Source organism: Tachypleus tridentatus, chromosome 9 (genome assembly GCF_004210375.1).
Source record: "Tachypleus tridentatus isolate NWPU-2018 chromosome 9, ASM421037v1, whole genome shotgun sequence".
Lineage (NCBI taxonomy): Eukaryota > Metazoa > Arthropoda > Merostomata > Xiphosura > Limulidae > Tachypleus > Tachypleus tridentatus.
In genome coordinates, this window is record NC_134833.1 from 160,518,234 (window position 1) to 160,539,564 (window position 21,331).

Below are 21,331 nucleotides of genomic sequence, written 5' to 3' on the forward strand. Positions count from 1 at the left end.
TTAGTCTATGTAGATTATATACATATTACAACTAAGTTTGGAGCTGTTAGTCTATGTAGATTATATACATATTACAACTAAGTTTGGAGCTGTTAGTCTATGTAGATTATATACATATTACAACTAAGTTTGGAGCTGTTAGTCTATGTAGATTATATACATATTACAACTAAGTTTGGAGCTTTTTCAGTGCAGAATTTAAATCTTTCAGCCAATTATCACTGTCGAGTTTTCCCAACTAATCCAATATGTCTGTTAAAACTACACTGAGATAATATAAACTAGGTAATAGAATTGAAAGTCTAATATGTCTGTTAAAACCACACTAAGATAATATAACCTAGGTAATAGAATTGAAAGTCTATTACATATGCAGGTTATCCATTACACAGTTTGCTGCTGACATCCTGAAACCAGTGTTACCTTTGTATTTCGTCTCATAATGCATGTCTTCACAGGAACGGTTCTCTATGGGGTGTTTTATTTGCCGTAACTAAGTGTGCTTTCATTCGTTGTTATAGTAATATTAAATATACAATGTTATATAAACCTTGTATCTGCAAAATACACCACTTCCTAATACAGTGCTAAAAAAAAGTTACATTGTTTGTTTGTTTTTGAATTTCGCACAAAGCTACTCGAGGGCTATCTGCGCTAGCCGTCCCTAATTTCGCAGTGTAAGACTAGAGGGAAGGCAGCTAGTCACCACCACTTACCGCCAACTCTTGGGATACTCTTTTACCAACGAATAGTGGGATTCATCGTCACATTATAACGTCCCCACGGCTGGGAGGGCGAGTATGTTTGGCGCGACGGGGATGCGAACCCGCGACTCTCAGATTACGAGTCGCACGCTTGGCTATGCCAGGCCACTTAGGATATAACGCTCTATAATTACCCTATCTGGATGAACGGACCAAGAATAAACTGAACTAAAACCTTAAAGGAGACACCTACAGTTATAAATTATAAGGAAGGAAGTTATCGGAAAATAAAGTTAAAGAGTATAGTGTTTTAGTTTATGTAAGTGTGGGTAAAGAATGTATACATTCTACACGCACATGTTCTAGTTGTCCGAAATGGTCTTGTATTCGCCATTTTTGGCCCGGCATGGCCAAGCGCGTAAGGCGTGCGACTCGTAATCTGAGGGTCGCGGGTTTGGGCCCGCGTCGCGCCAAACATGCTCGCCCTCCCAGCCGTGGGGGCGTTATAATGGTACGGTCAATCCCACTATTCGTTAGTAAAAGAGTAGCCCAAGAATTGGCGGTGGGTTGTGATGACTAGTTGCCTTCCCTCTAGTCTTATACTGCTAAATTAAGGACGGCTAGCACAGATAGTCCTCGAGTTGCTTTGTGCGAAATTCCAAATTCCAAAACAAGTTTTTTTAAAAAACCAACCAATAACAGAACGCTTTTAAGGACACCAACGGTAATTGTTCAGTTCACTTTTTTAGGCCCTACCCACTGACACACTTTACTGTTACACCGCCCACACATGTTAAGATGTGCGGTTCACTATATAAAAGCTCAACACGATGTCTCGCTTGTCCAGAATCTTTCAAAGTGCGGATCCAGACAATCCTTCTTGTTATAGGTGAGTAGGCACCGGTGTCGTACTTTAAGATACGGCCAGGTATAAGCTATTACTACATCTCGAGGCGGATTTTCGGCGGCTGAGCTCCGGGGACTTTTTCCATCGGTGGCAGCCAGACGTTTCGCCTCTCTCTGAGTTGGTGTCAGGTTGAGCTCGGGTTCTGATCTGCCCTCTCCTTTTGTAATTGTTATTTATTATTTGTCAGTTTGTACATACATGATTGTATTGATTTTCCTTATTACTACTATCAGTTTTTACAGTTTGTATATTTATGTGCCATTCATAATTATTATTTTTTTGTGTATAAGTATTTCTATCATTATCAGAGTGTTTGTTTTTATTGTCATCACATATATTTATGTAAAGTGTATAAATGTTCTCTTCTCACAGTGTGCATCTCGTTTTTTCCCATTGTCATACTCTATTGTGATGTTGTTTTTATTGTAAATAAATTCAAAATGGCCTTCCCTATTTCTCTTTATATTCTCAACAAAAGCTACAAGATAGGTAGAATATTCAGCGTCTGTATTCTCAGGGGGGGGGAGATCTCTCATTCCTCCCACATCAAATTTCACGACACTCATCTCAGCCATTGGACTTATGGATCCCACCACCAGGTGATCCTGTTTATTGGATGCACTTTGTCTCCTTCCTTTTTTCCTTCTCAGTGACGTCAGACCTTGGTCTGTCTCTCTGTCTGCGGCCTGGCATGGCCAGGTGGGTTAAGGCGTTCGACTCGTAATCGGAGGGTTGTGGGTTCGAATCCCGGTCGCACCAAACATGCTCGCCCTCCCAGCCGTGGGGGCGTTATAATGTTACGGTCAATCCAACTATTCGTTGGTAAAAGAGTAGCCCAATAGTTGGCGGTGGGTGGTGACGACTAGCTGCCTTCCCTCTAGTCTTATACCGCTAAATTAGGGACAGCTAGCGCAGATAGCCCTCTTGTAGCTTTGCGCGAAATTTAAAAAAACAAACAAACAAACTCTTTGTCCGGACGTTTATCTGACTGTTATATATTAGTCTTTTCACATTAAAGTAACAATTTTCGCGAAGAGCGAAGCTTCTTTCCTTTAAAAACTAAATTTGTGTCGCGAAATCTTCGATCCTTCAAACCTCATGTACGGATTAACGAATCAGAAAGGTTCGAATTGTCCCTCGTGCTTTGAAATATTGGTTTCATTTGAATTTATAATGCCCCCTCACGGTAAGGAACAAGCAAGTGTGGTAGGATGGGGATTCCAACCTGCGACCCTCAGATTACCAATTAACCCTAACCACCTGACCATGTCGTGACCTTTGAAAATATGGTCGAAAGTATGTTTCAGACATGTCATGCAACCGTTTTATTTTTAAAATTTAGTTTAGAAACATTAAATAGGACTGGTGGGCCTACAATAAGGTAATCTCTTTTCTTTTAATACAGAAATCTCAACTTATAAGCTCAGAACTGTTAATTTTGATTTTTTTTTTCTTTCGCCGTTAGGTCCAGGTTCCCAGAACTCTTTCAATCGCTATGAAGTTCCTGATCTTAGTCGGTAGGTGGCACGGTGGTTGCTTTTGTATATGTTTCAGTGAGCTAAACTTCAATATGTTACTTAAAAGGGAACTAAAAGTAAATAGAATGTAGTACAGATTGTACGTCATTAAATAAACTTATTGTTTTATTTTTCCAGCACTGCTCTCCGTTGGTTCTGCTGTCGTCTTATCTCGGGTAAGTTTTCATTTTATTGTATTTCACCTTATAAAGAGCATCAGACAAAACGTGATTTCAAATATCCTCTGTATCATTTTTTGAAAGCAGTATTAGCTGACAAAAGAACACATTTATTGCAGACAAAACGTGCGGCCTTCGAACTTCCGGATGGAGCCCAGGTCCTTGTCAAAGAAGTCAAAACCACCTTCTCCTGTGCTGGTCTCCACTCTGGATACTACGCTGATGTTGATAACAACTGTAAAATCTTCCACATCTGCCACCCACAGACTATCGCTGATGGAACCTTAAAAGTTGAACATTGGAGCTTCTTATGTGGTAACCAGACCATCTTCAATCAGGGTAGTTTCACATGTGCTTTCCCGAGGAGGCCGTGCCCTGTGAAATCGCTCCCAAATTCTACGATCTTAACAACAACATTGGGGTCGAGAATGCTCCCTTCCAAACAGACGATGACGTAGCTAGAGTTTACGAAGCCATCAGATCACAGTAAATTCCGCTTCTTTGCCAGTACGCCATATGACATCGCTTCAACATAAGGAAAACTACAGCAAAGCAGAGAGAATATTTACAAGACTTCACAGATACAATACAAGATCTGCTTATGTTGTATATACGTGTTTGTTTAAAGAAATGAATATTTTTTCAATAAAAGAAACGTATTTCTGAATATGTTTTCTCCCTTCTTTAATATCTAGAATTGTGAACATATAAATAAGATTTCTTACAAGATTCTAAGCTGTAAGCACAAACCTACACAGTGGGCTATCCATGGACTGCCTACCTGTAAGCACAAACCTACACAATGGGCTATCCATGGACTGCCTACCTGTAAGCACAAACCTACACAGTGGGCTATCCATGGACTGCCTACCTGTAAGCACAAACCTACACAGTGGGCTATCCATGGACTGCCTACCTGTAAGCACAAACCTACACAATGGGCTATCCATGGACTGCCTACCTGTAAGCACAAACCTACACAATGGGCTATCCATGGACTGCCTACCACGAGTATCAAAATATCACAGGTTCAAGATACAACTATATGAAGTATTTTTTAAAAGTAAAGTAAAACAAGCCTTATAATTAGAAGCTTTAGTTTCTCAGCTTGCAAAATACAAGGTACAGTTAAACCTGTCTAAGACGAGACCGAGTAAAATGTCCGGGTTAAGCAAGTTTTCCGGCTTTAGATACAGTGAACATGCATTTCCTTAATTATATATACGTTTTGAGTGGAACATTATATTTGTTTGACTCAAGGGAAGAAAAACGTTTATGAATAAAGTTATTATACTGTTTATGTTATATTTATTAGAATAAGAACAAAAATAAACATTCAAAACATACATAAGTACACAAAATATTATATGAAATTTATTTGAAGAAAGTGTCCAATTTCAACTGTTTTGTTTTTTTAATGGGCTTTCTCATGCAGTTTAAAGAGAACACCAAGTCTACGACCTTTTCATGAAGTTCATTTTCCCCCTTCGTTTTTGCATACAAATTGATAGTGTTAATATAACTTAACACTTGCTATGGAGTAGGAATTTCTGTTTCCTCACTGCCTTTTCCAGTTTGTTCATCTCGTGAATCTCTCACACTGTTACCATCTTGTGATTTTATTATATATTTTAAATCAATTTCATCAGTTTCTGTTAAAACATTCGTGTCAACATTCACAAAATCATCTGTATCAATCTTCTCAATCAGAGTTTGGATTTCACTAGAATCATCATAACAAACAACTTCCCCACAATCTCCACCATTACCAAGAATAAATCCACAGTTTCAAAAGCACTTTCTTAGGCATTCATCTGTTATGCATTTGATTGAATAACTTTAAAATGCAATTGCATCTAACACATCAATTTTCATGGTCATTTCAGATGCTTTCTTACAGTCGTCCATGTTTGTAATAATATGCTGAAGCATCAGTTTTCTGTATTTCAATTTTATACACTGTATAATTCTATTATTTAGTGGCTGTAGAACTGATGTTGTACATGGAGGTAGAAAGATTAAACAAACAATTGAAAGTTGAACTGTTCGGTGACAAGTTGTACTATCTAGGAAAAGTAGAATATTCCTATTTTCTTGTTCCATTCTTTTGTTTAATTTGTTTAAAAATTTCTCAAATATAGCACTTGTTATCCATGCTTTATTATTCACTTTCCATTCCACAGGAAGTTGATTCTTTAAATTTTTGAAACAGCACAGATTTTCACTTTTATCTATTACCCATGGTTTCTTTAGTTTTACATCAGTACGGTCAATTGTTTTTTTGAATAGTAACCTCTGGAATAATGACAGCAGAAAAAAGAACAGAATATATTTAACCAATACTTACTGTAACAAGGCCCCCTAGTGACTCAGCGGAATGTTTGCGGAATTACACGCTAAAATCCGGGTTTCGATACCCGTAGTGGGCAGAGCACAGATAACCCATTGTGTAGGTTTGTGCTTAATTCAAAACAAGTACTGTACCAAATGTCTGAGAATTTATTAATATTTAAACAAATTATTAATTAAATACGAAATTAATATTTAATCAAAAACGTTTTTCCTCCTTAATCCCAAGAGTTGGCGGTGGGTGGTGATGACTAGCTGCCTTCCCTCTAGTCTTACACTGCTAAATTAGGGACGGCTAGCACAGATAGCCCTCGAGTAGCTTTGTGCGAAATTCCCAAACAAACAAAAAAAAAACCCTTAATCAGGTTCTAATCCTACTTGTTGGTAGATGAGGTAGGTGAAAGACAGTTTTCCGTCCGCGTTATGCAGGTTCCACCATATAGAGGGCGTTTTATAAGAGAAATCTTAAGATAATGTTGGAAAATGTTGATATTTACAGTTTGTACAGGTTTCCGTCTCACACCATTTCCGGCTTAGACAGGTTTCACTTTATATAAAACGTGTCCTATTGAAACGAGAGTTTGTGCTTCACAGAAAGACATACGACTATCACATGAAGAATGAATCAGTTTTTCTCTTGAGTAGAACTGTGCACCTTTCTTCTCAGGCAACATGAGACCGTTGAAATAGAATTCAAATTTCTTTTCATTGGAGTACACGAGTTGAGAAATTTCGCTCGTAACCTCTTGAACTAACCCATTGCCCTCTTGACCTTATGGAACATGTTTAAGGTTTCCCTTCAAGGCAGAAACATTTTTTTATCACTCTAACGACACTTGTAATTAGTTGTTGTTTATAATTAAGCACCAGGCTACAGAATGAACTGTCTGTGCTACGCCCATCATTTCTAGCGTTGTGGGTTCATGATACTGAGAGGGGTCATTTGTTGAGTAGATTAAAATTTATACTTCGGTTTTCTGAAAACCTGTTTCTATTTATCAATACGTTCGTTTTATTAAGTATTTACAAATGGCGGGAAATCTTACTTAAGGTAAAACTGTTTTGGTTCATTTCCAACCTGGTTCTCACTAATATATTTATTTTAACACATCTTGCAGATGAGCTAGTACTTAGCCAGACAGGCTGCAGAACAAAAAGGTCAGAGGTTAGAATCAGTGACACTGAACACGTTCTGCGCTTTTAAAGAGAGAGCGTTATAAGTGTTGTAGTCAATACCGCCATTCGATTAAGGATTAAAGTAATTACTTTTTCAATTAAATTGTTGGGTTAAAACTAGGCGCCTGTGTTATTATGAAAGTAATTTGATGTCCTGATGGAATGGAAATTCTGTATGTCTAATGAAATAATAATCCAAGTTCCAACTACGTTTTCTATATAATAAAATGAATGCTATACACGCGTTATAACAGCTTTATTGTTTTTAGAATTTGTTAATTATTTTCTTACAAACGAGTCAACGACAAATACATTTTGTAACTCATAGCCACAACTCACTTACCAGTTAGGTCCGGCATGGCCAGGTGGCGTTCTACTCGTAATCTGAGGGTTAGGTCTGGCATGGCCAGGTGGCGTTCTACTCGTAATCTGAGAGTTAGGTCCGGCATGGCCAGGTGGCGTTCTACTCGTAATCTGAGGATCGCGGATTCAAATCCCCGTCGCACCAAACATGTTCGCTCTTTCAGCCGTGGGAGCGTTATAATGTTATGGTCAATCCCACTTTTCTTTGGTAAAATAGTAGCCCAAGAGTTGGCGGTGGGTGGTGATGACGAACTGCCTTCCCTTTTGTCTTACACTCTTAAATTAGGGACTGCTAGCGCAGATAGCTTTCGTGTAGCTTTCCGAGAAATGCGAAAACCAAACCATAACTTTAGTCCAGTGAAGAGATACTCCAACAGTATTGTAATATAATAAATATTCAGTTTGAATGTTGTTGTTTTTAATTCTACATATGAATTATTAACGTTATATTTGTGTTATTTACCGGGTTTTTATCAATTTTTCAATATTAGTATATGTTTTAATATCTATTACATTGTATCAACTATACCTGGCACTTCGTAGTTTAATTAATAACTTTAACAGTTTCGTTTTTTACTTCAGATAATTTCACATAACATTTCTTGTTTTGTGTTTTATAATTTTATAAAGCGAAAGGAATAATACTTTATTACAATAATGTATATATATAATTTTATTACATTCATTGTATTCAAAACTATATTCAAAATTCATATGTCTTTCATAAGTAATCCTATTATTTCTTTTTCTTATTAGTAAAAGATTTGTTTACCATTTTGTAACTAAGATATTTTGCTTAAATGAGAATTGTAAGTAGACCCGTATTTTGTTATACCAATATACAATAATTGTAAGTAGACCCGTATTTTGTTATACCAATATACAATAATCGTAAGCAGACCCTATATTGTTATACCAATATACAATAATTGTAAGTAGACCCTATATTGTTATACCAATATACAATAATTGTAAGTAGACCCTATATTGTCATATCATTACATAATAATTGCAAGTAGACCCTATATTGTCATATCGTTACATAATAATTGTAAGTAGACCCGTATCTTGTTATACCAATATACAATAATTGTAAGTCGACCCTATATTGTCATATCGTTACATAATAATTGTAAATAGACTCTATATTGATATATCAATATATAATAATTGTAAGTAGACCCGTATATTGTTATACCAATATATAAGAATCGTAAGTAGACCCTATATTGTTATACCAATATATAAGAATTGTAAGTAGACCCTATATTGTTATACCAATATATAAGAATTGTAAGTAGACCCTATATTGTTATATCAATATATAATAATTGTAAGTAAACCCGTATATTGTTATACCAATATATAAGAATAGTAAGTAGACCCTATATTCTTATACCAATATATAATAATTGTAAGTAGACCCGTATATTGTTATATCAATATATAAGAATTGTAAGTAGACCCGTATATTGTTATACCAATATATAAGAATTGTAAGTAGACCCTATATTGTTATACCAATATATAAGAATTGTAAGTAGACCCTATATTGTTATACCAATATATAAGAATTGTAAGTAGACCCTATATTGTTATACCAATATATAAGAATTGTAAGTAGACCCTATATTGTTATATCAATATATAATAATTGTAAGTAAACCCGTATATTGTTATACCACTATATAAGAATAGTAAGTAGACCCTATATTGTCATATCGTTACATAATAATTGTAAGTCGACCCTATATTGTCATATCATTACATAATAATTGTAAGTCGACCCTATATTGTTATACCAATCATATAAGAATTGTAAGTTGACCCTATCTTGTCATATCGTTACATAATAATTGTAAGTAGACCCGTATATTGTTTTACCAATATATAATAATTGTAAATAGACTCTATATTGATATATCAATATATAAGAATTGTAAGTAGACCCGTATATTGTTATATCAATATATAAGAATTGTAAGTAGACCCTATATTGTTATATCAATATATAAGAATTGTAAGTAGACTTTATATTGTTATACCAATATATAAGAAATGTAAGTAGACCCTATATTGTTATATCAATATATAATAATTGTAAGTAGACCCTATTTTGTTATACCAATATATAATAATTGTAAGTAAACCCTATATTGTTATACCAATATATAAGAATTGTAAGTAGACCCTATATTGTTATATCAATATATAATAATTGTAAGTAGACCCGTATATTGTTATACCAATATATAAGAATTGTAAGTAGACCCTATATTGTTATATCAATATATAAGAATTGTAAGTAAACCCTATATTGTTATATCAATATATAAGAATTGTAAGTAGACCCGTATATTGTTATACCAATATATAAGAATTGTAAGTAGACCCTATATTGTTATATCAATATATAAGAATTGTGAGTAGACCCTATATTGTTATACCAATATATAAGAATTGTGAGTAGACCCGTATATTGTTATAGCAATATAGAAGAATTGTAAGTAAACCCGTATATTGTTATAGCAATATATAAGAATTGTAAGTAGACCCGTATATTGTTATAGCAATATATAAGAATTGTTGCAGACCAGTTATTACTGCTGTTATTTATTTCGGACGAATTTCCAATTAACTGTGTCATGTATGTTACTTATTACTATTTCAAATAACCGAAAATTTGAATTTGAATTTAGAAGTTTATTAAACGTTAATATATATAAATTTATGTTATTTATCAGCAAGACTGATGCACACAATTTCCTTTTTTTAGCGTAAATATATTTTAATATTCAAACATAAACACAATACAATATATAATAACGGATATTACTAATAGTCATTACAAATGATGGTGTATATACTAAATCGTACATCCGGTCTACTTTATCGACGATCCAGATCCACGACGAGCAAATTAATTTTGAGTTCATATTGATTCACTTCGCTTAAGCTAACGTTGTCTTTTCTTGGCTAGCCTCACACCTTCAGAAGCTTACTTGTTATCGAAGAAGATATTTAATGTCCTTATAGAAATAATAACGTTCAAAGTAATTCTCTGAAATTGAACGGTTTTTCAATGTTCGAAATCTATAACGTAACTGGTGAAATTCTGTAGTTTTCCGATTAATAAGCGTTAATCACAATTATAGATTTTGAGGTCTATAGCACACTGATCAATAATAATGTCCTTTCGTCCCTTGGCTAACCGCTTTTTATATAAGCCAGGCGAGTCTCTAGAACATTCACTAAAGTTTGCTTGGCAAAAATACTGTGAGCACTAGTATTACATACACGCCTAGTACATTGTTGATTCTTACGTTCAAGAATTTTCTACAAATTTCGACAACAGTCAATACACAGTTAAGAATGTACGTAACACTGAAAAAAGAAAACTTTACAGAAACAAGCGTAGGCAGTAAAACTAATGTACAACATTAAATATTTTACACCGTATATTAATATACCTTTATATGAAAATTGTAAGTAGAGCTTTATATTGTTAAAGAATAATACAGTTGCATACAGAAAGATGAGTGTTAAACAGAGGTTTATATATTTTTATACATATAACACCAATCTCATACATATATGTTCTGCATGTGATTTCCATCGAAAATTAAAACCTATGGTGCTTCCTAAATATTTAATATTTGTTAGATTTTCAACTGTTGTACAAGTATATGAATGACGAAAGTTAACTGTGTTTTCTAAACTACATTTAGTCAAACAAACACCAGTACGAGCAAACAAAAGAGAACGGTTTGGAATTATTCTCCATGAAGTATGAATACACAGCCATTTAGATTAGTTGTATTTATATTGAAATAAATATGATTTACGTTCAGCCATTTCAAAGGATTAATAAATCCATTTGCTCATTGCACATTGCCAAAGTAACATTGCACTATGTAACACAATTTTTACTTTTTTTTTGTTCCTGGACAGAAAGTGTTGTTTCCCAATTACTTATGCCTAAAGTAAATGCAAAAGACCTATTTTTCTCTTCAAACTTTGTTTTTGCGACCTGGGAAAGTATAACGAAAACATGATGGGAGACTATATTTGGGGTCTGATACGTGAAAGTGATTTACATTACAGTCACAAATCTCGAAAAACTACTCACTTCTAAACATTTTTGTATAACTTTAGTATAAATACATGTAAATCTTGATTCATACGTTGTTTTATTCAGACCTTATGTAAATGAAAATGTGCAAATTTGCCCGTTTTTACATAGAAAATAGGTTAATTTCTAAATTTCATTATCCAGGTCAAAAATGCAAAGTTTGAAGGGAATAATGGTCATTTTATGTACTTTTACAACATAAGCAATTAAGATTGTTTGTTTGTTTTTTGAATTTCGCACAAAGCTACTCGAGGGCTATCTGTGCTAGCCGTCCCTAATTTAGCAGTGTAAGACTAGAGGAAGGCAGCTAGTCATCACCACCCACCGCCAATTCTTGGGCTACTCTTTTACCAACGAACAGTGGGATTGGCGTAACTTTATAACGTCCCCACGGTTGAAAGGGCGAGCATGTTTGGCGCGACGGGGATGCAAACCCGCGACCCTCGGATTACGAGTCGCACTCCTTAACGCGCTTGGCCATGCCGGGTCTAACAATTAAGAAATAACACATACTATCCAGAAATAAAATTTGTGTTACATAGTGTTATAATCAGTTATTACTTAGACAATGTAATTTAAATACATAGAAACAGAGTAACTCAAATGAAGATTTGCTATATCAGATATATATATTTATTAAAAACCAATGAGAAAATAAAAATGCATATACTTTTATTTTTTTATCATGTAAATGAAATTTTAACTATCACTAAACTTCGGAAAATTTGGCCTTCGTGTCGTGTTTTCGACATATCTGACCCAACACTGGTTTTAATGACGACATGATGTAAATCGGAACTTATATTAATATTTAATAACAAATAGTAAAAACTTGTGCGAATAAAAATTATTTTACCAATTCAAGGGTAGTACAGTTTCTTTGAAGTCCCACAGAACAACATAATATAAAGGTTAATATGCCAAATGAGCTTTGTTTAGAAATAATTATTGAAATATATTTGTTGATCAAACATATTTTTCGAGAAAATAGTTCCATGTTCATATGCAGAAGACTGAACATTTAAAGCACGAGTCTTTAGTTCCTTTTCTAGAATGTAGGGTAAAAAAGGATTAGTGACGTAAATATTTTTATCATACAAGGAACGTTTACGTTAACTTATACACATGCAAGTGTTATTCATATATTAAATGTTTGTTTTATCACAGAATTCGTCATTTTAAGACGCGCTCCATTCGGTTATCAATTATTTAAAGTTATACCTCAAGTCAATGTTTACACACTTTGATCATTTTGAGGTATGTTTTAGTCAAAAAGCTGATCACTTTAGGATACGACTCAGAACGTTCGATCATTATAGAATATAGAATATTGATAATTAAGGTTCTGTGACGAAGATGAGCATTCGAAGAATGTTTGAGAAACATATCAAAGTAAAACACCTGGGTTTTCATGTTAAATGTGCTGACATTCCCAGCTGAAATTTACCTTGGTGGTCAGTTTATTCTCAACAGTTAATACAAGAAATAACGTGAACGACCTGTGACCTCTCTGAATGACTATCGATTCATCTCGTTTTTTGTGTGTGTGTGTTATTTATTAACATACGTATTCCAAACCATTTATTTTCAAGTTTTGTTCTTGACTTGGTTAACCTATTTCATTATCTATTTTGGTCATCTCGGTGACCACAGGCCTTGACATAAATCAGCATTAAACTTGCCTCTCGCCCTCATTACTAGTACACAGGTCACTTGGAGTGTCCACTATAAAAGCTGACCAGTCTGGAACAAATCTTCAGATTTCTTCGACGTTCCTTCGTCCAACATTGTTTGGTAAGTAGAAAGGTTTTTGCTCTATCTTTGTAGTAAGTACTGTATACAAAGGTGTTCTGGAACAGAAACACTTGCTTAAAAAGTCTTAGATATATTCATAAACAGTTACAAACGACAAGGAACTCGGCAAGGTCAGGTGGTTAAGGCACTGGACTCGTAATCTGAGGGTCGAGAGTCCAAATCTCCGTCACACCAAACATGCTCGCCCTCTTAACCGTGGGGGCATTGTGATGGTCAATCCCACTATTCGTTGGTAAAAGAGTAGCCCAAGAATTGGCAGTGGGTAGTGATGACTAGTTACCTTCCTTCTAGTCTTACACTGCTAAATTAGGGACGGCTAGGGCAGATAGCCCTCGTGTATCTTTCCACGAAATTCAAAACAAGCCCAAACCAAACTACAAGGTTTGTATTAAATGCAGTTTTACCACAACACTCTTTCGTGTTAGGATTAAGTGTTATTATATTTTTAGATTTAGAAATAGAATTTGCACTTTAAAATTATTAAATATGCACAAAGTAATCATTTTGTTAAATTGTTTTGCTACATAAGTTGTTATTACTTATTTGTCAGGTTTAATTAATTATTAATCTGTACTTAGTAATGATATGCTTACGATATTATAGGTCCAAAAAGTTAGCCATTTTGATAAATATCTCTTTAATCTTTTACTGTGCGTTTGTCGGTTTTATTGTACCATAGTTCTAGACTCAGTAGAAGAAATCTGGAAATATATATATTCGGTAATATGCTGGTCCACTTAAGATAATATTTTTTGTTCTCTTACCTTAGATTGTCTCCTCAGAAAAACCAATTAAAGAAAACAATGAAGTGTTTAATTATCATCGGTAGGTGGCTTTATTTTGTCTTCAGTTATAAATCTGTTAATTAAAACTAATTAATCGATTATCGCCTACTTTCATTTATTCAAAATAATTTACTGTGAAACTGCTATTTTGTATTCATTTTTTGTTTGATTTGGATTTTAAAGGAAAGACAAATAATCTAATATAACAATTTTTTTTTCTAGCTGTCCTGTCCGTAACTGTTTTTGCCTTACCCCGGGTGAGTATTTTATTGTATTTATTTATTTATGCTTTGCTCCTAAACGAAAATGCGTATAAGTTGTTCTGTTCTCGAAATTCATTGTACAGGAACTTATATGTAAGTCGAACGTTTCGTTTCTCACTGATGCCCTTACAAACAGTTTTCTTCTAATACAACTGTTTTATTAGACCAGTATATAATTGTTATTGTACGGCGAAGTTAGTTGTGATGGTCATTAACATTTATAAGATTGTTTCCCAGGAGAAACGTGCGGCCTACGAACTTCCACCTGGATCAGAACTCATCGTTGGACCAATCACAACCACCTTCTCCTGTCTCAATCTCCACTCTGGATACTACGCTGATGTTGACAACAACTGTCAGATCTTCCACATCTGCCACCCACAGACTCTCGCTGATGGAACCTTAGAAGTTGGACATTGGAGCTTCTTCTGTGGTAACCAGACCATCTTCAATCAGGGTAGTTTCACATGTGCTTTCCCCGAGGAGGCCGTGCCCTGTAGAAGGGCCCCCGATTTCTACTATCTTAACAACAACATTGGGAACGAGAATGCTCCCTTCTTGACCGACGATGACGTAGCTAGAATTTATACAGCCATTGGCAGCAGACAATAATAATGTACATACTCGGCAATAAACTCCTGGTTACCAGCTGTCTAAAAGTCAAAACTAGCCACCTCTATCAGTATCCGAGGTCATTTCACAAGCAGACGAACATTATAGGGTTGAGACATTTATTCTTATAAACCACGTTTTTCTTAACAGTTTCGACTTGTATATGCGTGTATTACGTGAATAATAAATGTGTATGTTCAATCTTAGCCTCTGTTTTAGTATTTTCTTTTCCACTGTTGACAGTTCTCTCTGTTTCCTTGCTAGGACCACTATTCTAGTTGAGGACCTGAAAAACAAAACACACGTTCAACTCTACGTAAACCTTTTACTACCAAAAAGACCACAAAGTTCCCCCTTTAAAGCATCTAAATCTAAAATGATAAATTTAAAAACAAGTTAGGCTGCACGTGAAACACGTTTAACTTATAACAAGTCGTCGTATTCTTTCACGAGGTGCGATGTTGCAGCAATTTTTGTAAATAAACAAATGTGCACTTGGTGTTGTCAGTACTAACACATAGCATTTGGTGTTGTCAGTACTCACACATAGCATTTGGTGTTGTCAGTACTCACACATAGCACTTGGTGTTGTCAGTACTCACACATAGCATTTGGTGTTGTCAGTACTCACACATAGCACTTGGTGTTGTCAGTACTCACACATAGCACTTGGTGTTGTCAGTACTCACACATAGCATTTGGTGTTGTCAGTACTCACACATAGCATTTGGTGTTGTCAGTACTCACACATAGCACTTGGTGTTGTCAGTACTCACACATAGCATTTGGTGTTGTCAGTACTCACACATAGCACTTGGTGTTGTCAGTACTCACACATAGCACTTGGTGTTGTCAGTACTCACACATAGCACTTAGTGTTGTCAGTATTCACACATAGCACTTGGTGTTGTCAGTACTCAAACATAGTACTTGGTGTTGTCAGTACTCACACATAGCACTTGGTTTTGTCAGTACTCACACATAGCATTTGGTGTTGTCAGTACTCACACATAGTACTTGGTGTTGTCAGTACTAACACATAGCATTTGGTGTTGTCAGTACTCACACATAGCACTTGGTGTTGTCAGTACTCACACATAGCATTTGGTGTTGTCAGTACTCACACATAGCATTTGGTGTTGTCAGTACTCACACATAGCACTTGGTGTTGTCAGTACTCACACATAGCACTTGGTGTTGTCAGTACTCACACATAGCATTTGGTGTTGTCAGTACTCACACATAGCACTTAGTGTTGTCAGTATTCACACATAGCACTTGGTGTTGTCAGTACTCAAACATAGTACTTGGTGTTGTCAGTACTCAAACATAGTACTTGGTGTTGTCAGTACTCACACATAGCACTTGGTTTTGTCAGTATTCACACATAGCACCTGGTGTTGTCAGTACTCACACATAGCACTTGGTGTTGTCAGTACTCACACATAGCACTTGGTGTTGTCAGTATTCACACATAGCACTTGGTGTTGTCAGTATTCACACATAGCACTTGGTGTTGTCAGTACTCACACATAGCACTTGGTGTTGTCAGTACTCACACATAGCACTTGGTGTTGTCAGTACTCACACATAGCATTTGGTGTTGTCAGTACTCACACATAGCACTTAGTGTTGTCAGTATTCACACATAGCACTTGGTGTTGTCAGTACTCAAACATAGCACTTGGTGTTGTCAGTACTCAAACATAGTACTTGGTGTTGTCAGTACTCACACATAGCATTTGGTGTTGTCAGTACTCAAACATAGTACTTGGTGTTGTCAGTACTCAAACATAGTACTTGGTGTTGTCAGTACTCAAACATAGCACTTGGTTTTGTCAGTACTCACACATAGCACCTGGTGTTGTCAGTACTCACACATAGCACCTGGTGTTGTCAGTACTCACACATAGCACTTGGTGTTGTCAGTACTCACACATAGCACTTGGTGTTGTCAGTACTCAATCAAACATAGTACTTGGAGTTGTCAGTACTCAATCACACATAGCACTTGGTGTTGTCAGTATTCACACATAGCACTTGGTGTTGTCAGTATTCACACATAGCACTTGGTGTTGTCAGTACTCACACATAGCACTTAGTGTTGTCAGTACTCACACATAGCACTTGGTGTTGTCAGTATTCACACATAGCACTTGGTGTTGTCAGTACTCACACATAGCACTTGGTGTTGTCAGTACTCACACATAGCACTTAGTGTTGTCAGTACTCACACATAGCACTTGGTGTTGTCAGTACTCAAACATAGCACTTGGTGTTGTCAGTACTCAAACATAGTACTTGGTGTTGTCAGTACTCACACATAGCACTTGGTGTTGTCAGTACTCAATCAAACATAGTACTTGGAATTGTCAGTACTCACACATAGCACTTGGTGTTGTCAGTATTCACACATAGCACTTGGTGTTGTCAGTATTCACACATAGCACTTGGTGTTGTCAGTACTCACACATAGTACTTGGTGTTGTCAGTACTCACACATAGCACTTGGTGTTGTCAGTACTCAAACATAGTACTTGGTGTTGTCAGTACTCACACATAGCACTTGGTTTTGTCAGTATTCACACATAGCACCTGGTGTTGTCAGTACTCACACATAGTACTTGGTGTTGTCAGTATTCACACATTGTACCTGGTGTTGTCAGTACTCACACATAGCACTTGGTGTTGTCAGTACTCAAACATAGTACTTGGTGTTGTCAGTACTCACACATAGCACTTGGTGTTGTCAGTATTCACACATAGCACTTGGTGTTGTCAGTATTCACACATAGCACTTGGTGTTGTCAGTACTCACACATAGTACTTGGTGTTGTCAGTATTCACACATAGCACTTGGTGTTGTCAGTACTCACACATAGCACTTGGTTTTGTCAGTATTCACACATAACACTTGGTGTTGTCAGTACTCACACATAGTACTTGGTGTTGTCGGTATTCACACATAGCACCTGGTGTTGCCAGTACTCACACATAACACTTGGTGTTGCCAGTACTCACACATAGTATTTGGTGTTGTCAGTACTCACACATAGTATTTGGTGTTGTCAGTACTCACACATAGCACTTGGAATTGTCAGTACTCACACATAGCACTTGGTGTTGTCAGTATTCACACATAGCACTTGGTGTTGTCAGTACTCACACATAGCACTTGGTGTTGTTAGTATTCATACATAGCACCTGGTGTTGTCAGTACTCAAACATGGTACCTGGTGTTGTCAGTACTCAAACATAGTACCTGGTGTTGTCAGTACTCACACATAGCACTTGGTGTTGTCAGTATTCATGCATAGTACTTGGTGTTGTCAGTACTCAAACATAGTACTTAGTGTTGTCAGTACTCACACATAGTACTTGGTGTTGTCAGTACTCACACATAGTATGAAATATTGACTCTCAAAAACATTTGTATCGTTGTGAAAAGTTTAATATTAATTTGTATTTTCGAGAAAATGTTGAAACAAACAAAATATAACATGTGACCAACAGCCTTAACTCTGTTGGACGTTTCGGTTCATGAATTTTGTTGTTGTTGTTGTGGAGATTTCTTGTTACTAGTTCTTTATATAATAATTGCTACAAAACCAACAGTCTTAACTCTGTTGGACGTTTCGGTTCATGGTTGGATTCTGTTCCAGAGACTTCTAGTTACAAGTTTTCTGTAAATAGGCTTTGAATATGACATTCTTTACCAACGATAAACACTTCCTTTGTTTCTTGTTGTTTTTTTGTGGTTGTTTGTTTCTGAGTTTTTCGAAAACTACTGAAACTGTTGTCCCTAATTTTGAACTAACAGTCTTCAAAAAATAAATAACACAAGTGTTTGGAAAGAGCCAATGGTGTTTATAAATGCTCACATCAGCTGAAATCCAGGTGCGCTAGAAAGTAAAAAGTCAAACTTTGATCATTTTAACATTGCACTTCATAATACCTTGAGGTACTTGTAGCAGCTCTAGGATGTTCCTTGTATAGTTATCCGGCTATGAACCAAATAAAGGATCTTCATAAGCCTAATACCATTGCCATATGACAAATACAGTATATGATATAATCATTCTTAACCAATAACAGATGTTCATCCCGAAAAACGTGAAACTTTCTTTAACTCTGCAACACAACGTTACATTTTTGTACTATAAGTAGGCTTAATAATGAACAGCAAACGAGAGCCTGTAATGATGCACTTCATTCCTATTCTGCGAGTCAGGAAAGTTTTCTTTTTGGGTTAATTCCTAAACAGAGTTTTATTTAAACCTAGTTTTTTATTCACCTTAAACACTAGCCAACACATGACCTACCACCATGTTTATTACATTAAAATAAGTATAATAAACGAAATATTTGTGTTTATGATTCGTTTCAAACGAAAGGCACAAAACGTAGCGTCACAGGCAAGTGTAATGTTATGTTTCATGGGCTATCTGTGCTCTGCCCACCACAGCTATTGAAACCCAGATTCTAGCTTTGTAAGTCCGTATACACACCGCTGTGCAACTGAAAGTCAAGCCAGTACGAGGGAAATTAGAGACGCATGCGTCATTACTTTTCGATAACATAATGACATATTGTGCAGCCATCTAGTGTTGAAAAGTAAAGACACACGCATCTTTAATTTCCGCTGCACTTGCTTCTTGACTCCAAGTTGCAATGGAAATTAGTGATGCACGCGTCTTTATCTTTTCAACACTAGATGGCTACACAATATGTCCTTATGTTATTGAAAACAGCATTAAAAATAAGTTTCTGATAAAATACGATAGGTTTTGATCTGCTTTCTTTTGCTGTATGATACGCTTTGTTTTAATTTCGCGCAAAGCTACACAATAACAGTTAATATTTTCTAGTCTTAAATACTACACGGTTATAACTTTAGGTGAAATAAATTAAAAATCTATTACAATTTTAAAACATCTAAACTTCAAACACAACACATAAATTTATTTTTTGAAAATTTATGCTAATCATTAGAGTTGTTTTTTTTTCAGTTTCGCGCAAAGCTACATAAGGGCTATCTGCGTTAGCCGTCCCTAATTTAGCAATGTAAGACGAGAGGGAAGGCAGCTAGTAATCTTCACCCACTACCAACTCTTGGGCTACTCTGTTACCAATAAATAGTGGGGTTGACCGTCACACCCCCATGGCTGAAAGGGCGAGCATATTTGGCGCGACAGCGAATCGAACCTGTCACCCTCAGAGTAGGTGTCTAACGCCTTAATCCACTTGGCCATGCATGTTTTGTTTCTATTTCTTCATTTTAACCGAATTAGAGTTAATTTACGTATAGAATTGAAAGTTACATATGAATGTTTGGGGAGGGACGTTAAAAATATATTTTTAGGGATAACACTCAACAATGCATTTTAACTGAGGAAAACTAACAAGATATTGTAAAAGGTAGAAGTTAATAATACTCTTTAGAGATAACAGTTAACAATGTATCTTTGGAAATATAACTTAGCAGCGTATCTTGAGGGGTGAATTTAACGATGTATTTTAACGGGTGAAAGCTAACAAGGTATATTAACAGGTGAACGTTAGCAATATATATGTAAATATGAAACTGAACGATGAATCGTTAGAGATGAAAGTTAGCAACGTATATTTATGGGTAAAAGCTAACAAGACACATTAACGGATGAAAGTTAACAATGAATTTGTAGAGGTGAAAGGTAACAATATATCTTTCCAGGTAAAAGGTCAAACTGTTGACAGAGTAATTTTTCATCGATTTTTTTCACCTTGACATGAAATTTTATTAACCTTAACACTGATGAAAACTACGAGAAGTAGTTATCATGGCCGTCTTTAAAACAAAATACATCAATTGATGTTTGGCCGTCTTTAAAACAAAATACATCAATTGATGTTTCTGTTTTTAAGTTTTGACGAATTTTATTCTGTTGCCACAAACAAACCGAAATTGTTACAAAGATCCATCGTTGCTTATACTTCATCTATTAAGCAGGCCCCGGCATGGCCAGGTGGTTAAGGCGTTCGACTCGTAATCCAAAGGTCACGGGTTCGAATCCCGGTCGCACCAAACATGCTCGCCCTCCCAGCCGTGAGGGCGTTATAATGTGATGGTCAATCCCACTATTAGTTGATAAAAGAGTAGCACAAGAGTTGGCGGCTGGTGGTGATGACTAGCTGCCTTCCCTCTAGTCTTGCACTGCTAACTTAGGGATGGCTTGCGCAGATAGCTCTCGTGTAGCTTTCCGCGAAATTCAAAACAAACAAACAAACATCTGCTAAGCCAGACGGTTCCGATTTTAAAGAATCTTTTAACACTATTAACTCGTACAGAAAAGTAAAATTTCCTACGTAGTTTTCAGTGAAATTTATAAACTTTGTTCGTCATCTCCGAATCTTTCTTTGGGACTGAGAGTTCATTTATTTGCGTCATTTATTCTCCCACCTCGACGCTGGTGGGCAGAGTAGTAGATGGTCGTCATGGTAACTTATCAACACTTACCTGCGAGGCTCTTGGTGCCAGGGTAAAGTGGCC

The 21,331-nt window shown here is 35.9% G+C and overlaps 1 protein-coding gene and 1 long non-coding RNA gene across 2 annotated transcripts; both read left to right on the forward strand.

The window, feature by feature from the left end:
• Positions 1-1,463: 1,463 nt before the first annotated feature.
• Positions 1,464-3,887, forward strand: LOC143226819 (uncharacterized). The gene is made up of 4 exons (XR_013014758.1): positions 1,464-1,593; positions 3,077-3,128; positions 3,267-3,304; positions 3,427-3,887. It is a non-coding gene; the product is annotated as an uncharacterized LOC143226819 (long non-coding RNA).
• A 10,507-nt stretch (positions 3,888-14,394) lies between these two features.
• On the forward strand, positions 14,395-14,802 carry LOC143227548 (U-scoloptoxin(01)-Cw1a-like). Its single transcript, XM_076458982.1, has one exon. It carries the CDS (start codon positions 14,395-14,397, stop codon positions 14,800-14,802), a length of 408 nt encoding a protein of 135 aa, XP_076315097.1.
• Positions 14,803-21,331: the final 6,529 nt, after the last annotated feature.

Coding starts and splice junctions, on each gene's coding strand:
- LOC143227548 (XM_076458982.1), top strand. CDS start 14,395: ATGGTCATTAACATTTATAAGATTGTTTCCCAGGAGAAACGTGCGGCC.